Raw genomic sequence first — 8,237 nt, 5'->3', positions numbered from 1 at the left:
AAATTAGTTTTCAAATATGGCAGCGGTAATGATGTGTTGTTTGTCAAGAAGGGGTTACAAATTTATAAAACAGTATATTTCTAAATGTGGTTATGAAAGAAATAATGTGATTTTTGAACGATTGGGATTTCTAGCAACGTCCAATTATTTCTTTAATTTTTCAATAATTCCTCAATCGCACAAGAGACATTATTCTAGTAATAAAAAACAAGAGCATTGTAATGTGGGCACGATTGGACATGTGGATCACGGGAAAACAACTTTAACTGCGGCAATCACAAAATTATTATCCAAAGATGGTTTAACCAACTTCGTAAGCTATGACGAAATAGACAAAGCCCCCGAAGAGAAGGCGAGAGGTATTACAATTAATGCAACGCACATCCAGTACATAACCAAAAAAAGACATTACGCCCACACAGATTGTCCGGGACATGCTGATTATATTAAAAATATGATATCTGGAGCTTCACAGATGGACGGTGCTATCCTGGTTGTGGCCGCCACCGATGGTCAGATGCCTCAAACACGAGAACATTTGTTGCTTGCCAAACAAGTAGGCGTGGATAAGATCGTCGTCTTCATAAACAAGGCCGATTTAGTGGAAAGTGACGTTCTTGAACTTGTAGAACTAGAAATGCGCGAAACACTGGAAGATTTCGGTTTCGATGGAGTTAATTCACCGATGATACGAGGTTCTGCGTTGTTGGCGCTCAACGGCGATAAATCAGAACTTGGAGAAAAATCTGTAGAGCATTTGTTAGAAGCTATCGATAATTACTTTACAATTCCTACAAGAGATTTTGAATCACCTTTCCTACTGCCTATAGACAACGCCTTTACTGTTCCAGGGAGAGGCACTGTTGTTATTGGGACACTCGGTAGAGGTGTGATGAAAAGAAACGCAGAAGCTGACCTACTCGGTTTTGATGTAGAGATCAAAACTACCATTTCAGACGTGCAAGTGTTTAAGAAGTCTGTGTCTGAAGCTAAAGCAGGTGACAATATAGGCGCGCTGTTGAGAGGGGTTCGTATTCAGGCTGTTCAGAGAGGCATGCTCCTATGTGCAGCTGGCAGCCAGAGTATCGGTAACCATTTTGAAGCCAAAATGTACTTACTGTCGAGGGCAGAGGGTGGACGGAGCAAGCCAGTGACGTCGAAGTACATCCAGCAGCTGTTCAGCAAGACGTGGAATGTGCCGTGCCGCGTTGATCTGTGTGACGGTGAAATGCTGATGCCCGGAGAGCACGGCACGGTGTACCTGACCCTGCTCAGGCAAATGGTCATGAGCCCGGGACAGTCATTCACAATACGAGAAAACAATAGAACAGTCGGCACGGGGATCATTGTGCAAAGGTTAAACAATATCACTATTGTCAAATCAAATCTCAGCAAAATTGAAATTATAGAAAAACATCAGTAGTCTGTTTTGAGTGTAAAAAAATATTCTTTAGTTCCTAATAAATTGTGTCTAATTCCTAGAACATTGCATTTTATTTGTGTAGTCTATTATAAGTAGTGTTAGTCTATCTATTGCAGTGTCGTTCTTAAGCAATGATCGGCAACAGCTCGTAGACAAAAACTGGTGTAACTATGCTACAACACATGTAGAATGCAGCACAAAACTTAATTTTGAATCATTTAAAAGGTCCTCTTGGAAAGCTTTTTGAATCTTTGATCTTGCTATGACCACATATATCTGATTTGTGTTACTTACTTACTTACTGGCTTTTAAGGAACCCGAAGGTTCATTGCCGCCCTCACATAAGCCCGCCATCGGTCGCTATCCTGAGCAAGATTAGTCCATTCTCTATCATCATATCCCACCTCACTCAAATCAATTTTATTATTATCTTGCCATCTATGTCTCGGCCTCCCTAAAGGTCTTTTTCCCTCTGGCCTCCCAACTAACACTCTATATGCATTTCTCGATTCGCCCATACGTGCTACATGCCCTGCCCATCTCAAATGTTTGGATTTAATGTTCCTAATTATGTCAGGTGAAGAATACAATGCGTGCAGTTCTGTGTTGTGTAACTTTCTCCATTCTCCTGTAGCTTCATCCCTCTTAGCCCCAAATATTTTCCTAAGCACCTTATTCTCAAACACCCTTAACCTATGTTCCTCTCTCAAAGTGAGAGTCCAAGTTTCACAACCATAAAGAACAACAGGTAATATAACTGTTTTATAAATTCTAACTTTCAGATTTTTTGACAGCAGACTAGATGATACAAGCTTCTCAACTGAATAATAACAGGCATTTCCCATATTTATTCTGTGTTTAATTTCCTCCCGAGTATCATTTATATTTCTTACTGTTGCTCCCAGATATTTTAACTTCTCCACCTCTTAGAAAGATAAATTTCGAATTTTTATATTTCCATTTCGTACAATATTCTCGTCATGAGACATAATCATATACTTTGTCTTTTCGGGATTTACTTATTTAAGCCTCTGATTTGTGTTGCTTCTTTTTTTTTTTTTTTTTTTTTTTTTACAAGACATAGAGACACATTTCTATGCATTCATTTTTTTTATGAACTATCACTTTTATTCTCTTTAACACTTTTTGTAAATTTTGGAATATGTTATTTTTTCTATAATTCATTAAAACCTATCAATATAATAAACTACCAGATTTCTTACAAAATAAATGCATAGAAACATGCAGCTAGCTCATAAATACTTGCAGTAAAAATTTCATCCAAATTGATTAATATTTGGTATAAAAGGTTGGTGTTGAATCAAGAAAAATAAACTTGAGGAAAAATGGATTTGAAAGTAAAATGAGTATTTATGTAACACAATCCTACTAAAATTCTCCTCCACTCTTGCCTCCACTACATTCATCTAGTAATTTTAGGGAGCCAACTTTTGAAGAAAAAGTTACTAGATTTGTATTCATAAATTATTAAAAAATTATTTGATGAAAAAATAATTTTGACAGCTCTTTAAATGCCACGCCCCCTTAAACATATTTGTAATCAGAATTGAACTGAATCCATTTGGGGTATGAAAATATACATTCTAAAGACGTGAAATATCCAATAAAAAGTTTTTGGAAAATTTTGAAAGTTTTCAATGGAATCTCCCCTTAAATGATAAAATGAAACTGAGAGATGGAATAACTTCACAAATGTACACACGGCATATGTTAAGTATATCATGTTTAATACACTACATTTTCATAATTGTACTTAATAAACATTTCGCACAATTATATTCTGTCTTGGATATCTCGGTTATAGTTGTGAGTATATCGAACAGAGGGCTCTTAAATCGGTGCTGCCAATATCTAGCAAGAAATAAAGCTATCAATGACAAGTTAGGTTTGGTTTGTTTAGGCTTTTGGTATGCTTTGCGTGGGTAATTTGCCCTGGACCATAGTTTGGGGGGGGGGGAGAAAGCTAATGCTTTCGTAAGGTATGATTATCAAATACTATTGATAACATCTGCTTTCCCATCTAGTGCAAAACGATGGTGATATCACTGGGTCATGTGATTAAAGCCTGTGGAAATGATCTGTTGGCTATATAAGAAAAGAGTCTGCTGAGGCAGTTACCTGTTAATCTGGAGTTGCGTTTAGGTGTGGGTTTGATTCCCACTTGGGCTGATTACCTGGTTGGGTTTTTTCCGAGGTTTCCCCAACTATAAGATGAATGTCACGTATACCTGGTAAGGTTTATCTTGTCTCACTAGCAATAAAACCAAGTCCCTTCAAATGAGGGTGAAGATTATAGGAGGGTTGTAAATTTTCAGGATTCCTTTCAAAACCTTGTTATTGTACAGGCTACCGGAACTCGGTTTCTTGAAAGACAAGCTCAGTGACGGAACTACACAGTACATAGAGAGATACTTTATTTTGCGCTACAAAATGTATCAACTAGTCCCTTCCGCCACTGGCATCACTTCATTCCCCCCATCGCAATAACAACACAGACGAGGTAAGACATATCTCCTTTCTCTCTCTTTTCACAGTGAGACAAGATTCAACACACAGGCACTCGGCCTCATCTCGCTGTCACCAATTTCATCAATGCTAAATGACTGAGTAGTTGATACAGCATTGTTAAATAACCAACTAAAATATAAATACTTTATATAAGACACGAAGGTATTTATAACAGGTTATGTGGGTTACAGCTTTTATAGTGATCACATGTCTATCTGTGTGCTACAATTTTGTGATTATTTTCAATAATTTAAGTTTTGAAGAATTTTAGATAAGGCCGCAAATAGCCATGGTAGCTGATGCGTCCTTTTTAAGCCCTACTAATTAACTCAATCATTTAAGCAAGTTTTTTTTTTTTCTGTTGTGTGTTGTGCATTGGGGAATCGAAGATTCACTAAAAGCTTATTTTTATTCCACATATTTCTTTACCGCTCTCTTTATGTTACAGTATACCAGATTGAATCTATCTCAATAACCTCTATTTAACCTAGTGACGGATAGTGGGGCTGCTCGTATCTGTTTCAACAAATTCTACCTAACCTTATAATTGACAGTGGAGCTATTTGTTACTAAGAGTGAAAAGGAGAAGGGAGGGGCAGGGAAGGAAATCAAACATCTCAACTGCACGTCAGGCCCATTATCCTTCGGTCATTAAGGGTACCAGTACTTTAAGTAATACTAACAGTTATGCTAGTGGCTCAATGATGTAGCCCTCAATACAATCAGTCACAGAAGCATTTCTTGGTATTGCAGCAAGTATCATTTCCCCTGACATCACCCAGTCTCTCCTTAATTAACAGCAGTCAGTGGCATGCAGTGGGTGTCCAAATATGTACTGGCAGCTGTTTATACAGAGTGATTCATAAGTACTTGTACAAACTTTGTGGATGTAATGTAGAGGTAAAAATGAGACTAAAAAGTTCTGTACAACTTTTCCCGCAAATCCTTACTTTCAGAGTTATGATGCATATTGCCATATCTTGCCACGCATCAAAAACATGGGCCAGTAAAGCCTTCAGCTGTCACATTTTCATTGATTCCGACGTGATAGGATTTCGTTTACTGTACACAGACATGTTTAGTTGTGTGGCAGTGTTGCAGTTCCTACCATCACCGTTCCATAGGTGCGCATTCATTTTGTCGTTAGTTCAGTGGGCTTCAGTTGTGTACGGTATGCTAGATCGTGCAACACCAGTTGCTTGGCCAGCCAGATCACCAGACTTCTACCTTTGGGGTCGTCTGAGGGCACTCGTTTATGCCACTCAAATTCTGAACGTAGCATAACTACAGCAGTGACATCAAAACAGCTATGAAACAGTTCGGAATGAGTTGAACGGAGTCTGTAAAATTCTAGTATCAGTACATACTTACGTACAGTAAACAAAGTCTTATCAGGTCGAAATTAACTGTACTGAGGGTGTATGAATAACAAACATCTACCGCTGTCACTATTTTTTATACCTATGAAAGTAAGGATTTGCGGGAAAAGTTATATAGAACATTTTAGTTTTATCTCTACATTACACCCACAAAGTTTTTACAGGTATTTATGAATCACCCTGATAGTTACCTACTTGATTGCACGTTATGTGCCAGTGTTTATTGCATCAGCTCCTGTTTCATATTCTTGTACATAGTCTTTTGTTTGTCTCAAATCAAGATGATGCTGTGCATGCTGTTCACTCCATCCACTAACATTCTCTGAATCTCCAGTATACCCAAAATCACTTTTATGGACGATTAAGCATTTTTTCCCTACTTATTGTTGTTCACCTGCTTCATAAGTTGATAATACCCGTGGCTAATGAGAAAAACAGGCTACAGTGCGAATCAGAGTCACATGGTTATCTTGGTCTAGTAATTGCCATTGTGACAATCACTTAATATAAATACATGTTCAAAGTTTTAGAAAACGAAGGAATTGCTATATCAAACTCATGTTAAATGTGCATTTATATATAAACTTGTTCAATGTTGGCCATATTAAGACTAAGAATGTGACGTACCGTAGCCTGTCTTTCTCATTAGCCACAGCAATACTTCACATTCTCTGGTTGCTATACAAACAAATGACAGTACTGTTACAATTACTTACCGCACTAGAAACAAATGGAATAATTAAATGTGTATTACATTTCACATGATTATTAAATGTTACCAGAGCAGTTTGAACCATGGTTTTTAAGGTAACACTTTACTACATGAGATTAAAATGTTGTTGTTTTCTAATGCCAGGCATTTGACAATAAAGTCATTTGACCTCTTGCACTCCAATATTTTTCAAAGATATTATCATGACTAGCGACTGAAGCACAGATTTTGAGATGTTCCGAATCCATTTCTTGGTTTGAGTTGCACAATGGGCAGTTAGGGGACTGATATATTCCAATTCTATGCAGGTGTTTGGCCAAACAATCATGGCCTGTTGCCAATCTAAATGCAGCTACAGACGATTTTCGTGGTAAATCGGGAATTAACTGTGGATTTTGATGCAGAGAGTTCCATTTTTTCCCTTGGGATTGAGTTATCAAATTTTGTTTGTTGAAGTCTAAGTATGTAGATTTAATAAATCTCTTCACAGAGTAATACGTAGATTTAGATTAAAATGTATATGATATCCTTGATATTTCACGTCAGAGATGAAACAACATAAAGCGGCAAAACATTGTCAGTTTACTAGCTACATAATGGTTGATTGGAATAGGGTATTGCGAAAGTGCGTCGTTGTTTTATTTATTTTTGGTACAAGTAACATTTCTTTATTTATTTATTTTCCCTTGTGCCATCAATAAAAAAAACATATGCTTTTAATTTTTTTAAGTTTTAAGTAGCTGTATGCAAGTACGCAATATTCTGAAACTCAAAATACCATTTTGGATTCCATAATAAATTACGTACATCAATACACTGAATCTTGATCATTTGAACTTAATTTTGTATAAATTAATGTCGAAAATGTACACGTGACAACCAAAGCACTAAAACGTCAAACGTCATGTCTTATTTCACCTCTGACCACCTCCACTCAGCATTGCCAAATCTACCCGTGCTCCGGCTTGTAACTGAAAATGGCTCTGGATTACCTCATTGGACAAAGCATAATACAGAGGTAGGGGGGAGGGGAAAGAAAAAAAAAAGAGAGAGACATTGTACTATAAAAGCACATCCATTTTCAAATGCCTCATAAATATATGTATCTTTTTAACCACAAAACAACACCGACTGTTAGTTCCAATTTTAGCTATGGGTAATTGGTAGACTGGCTTTGAAATAACTCAATGCTGCCATATCTTGATAACAATGCAGTATGTTTAAATGACAAAATATGTTTGTTTTATATATATCTATTTTCTTTCCTGCAATAAAAATATATTTTGATTAAATCATGTATATTCCCCTCTTTAATTACATGTTATAAAATATATTACTTACTTACAAATGGCTTTTAAGGAATCCAGAGGTTCATTGCTGCCCTCACATAAGCCCGCCATTGGTCCCTATCCTGAGCAAGATTAATCCAGTCTCTATCATCATATCTCACCTCCCTCAAATCCATTTTAATATTATCCTCCCATCTATGCCTTGCCCTCCCAAAGGTCTTTTCCCCTCAAGTCTCCCAACTAACACTCTATATGCATTTCTAGATTCAACCATATGTGCTACATGCCCTGCCCATCTCAAATGCCTGGATTTAATGTTCCTAATTATGTCAGGTGAAGAATACAATGAATACAGTTGGGAACTGTGTAACTTTCGCCATTGTCCTGTAACTTCATCCCTCTTAGCCCCAAATATTTTCCTACGCTCCTTATTCTCAAACACCCTTAACCTCTGTTCCCCTCTCAAAGTGAGAGTCCAAGTTTCACAACCATACAGAACAACCGGTAATATAACTGTTTTATAAATTCTTTCAGTTATTTTTTAGAGTTATTTGGATGATAAAAGCTTCTCAACCGAATAACAGGCATTTCCCATATTTATTCTGCATTTAATTTTTTCCCAAGTGTCGTTTATATTTGTTCCAAGGTACTTGAATTTTTCTACCTTTTCAAAGGATAAATAAAATCTATTACATACAATATGGAAGAGAAGGCCTTAAGGCCTTAATCCTGTCAGATTAAATAAATAAATTTATATACTACATGTTTCCCATGGAACATTTCTATTACATATAAAATTCTTACTTATTATGCTCTGTTGTCCAAAGAAGCCATTGTTTTAGATTTGTATATTTTCATGTCACCAAAATGAAATAAGGAGTCTGCAAATGCAAAGATACAACCAA

The 8,237-nt window shown here is 36.6% G+C and overlaps 1 protein-coding gene across 1 annotated transcript; it reads left to right on the top strand.

Annotated features, from left to right (window-relative positions):
• Nucleotide 1: 1 nt before the first annotated feature.
• On the top strand, nucleotides 2-1,484 carry mEFTu2 (mitochondrial translation elongation factor Tu 2). Its single transcript, XM_069819507.1, has one exon. It carries the CDS (start codon nucleotides 17-19, stop codon nucleotides 1,421-1,423), a length of 1,407 nt encoding a protein of 468 aa, XP_069675608.1. The 5' UTR covers nucleotides 2-16; the 3' UTR covers nucleotides 1,424-1,484.
• The last annotated feature ends 6,753 nt before the right edge of the window (nucleotides 1,485-8,237 follow it).

Source organism: Periplaneta americana, chromosome 2 (assembly GCF_040183065.1).
Source record: "Periplaneta americana isolate PAMFEO1 chromosome 2, P.americana_PAMFEO1_priV1, whole genome shotgun sequence".
Classification (NCBI taxonomy): domain Eukaryota; kingdom Metazoa; phylum Arthropoda; class Insecta; order Blattodea; family Blattidae; genus Periplaneta; species Periplaneta americana.
Note: the sequence above shows the minus strand (reverse complement) of the source record. Positions and strands in the feature narration are given on the sequence as shown.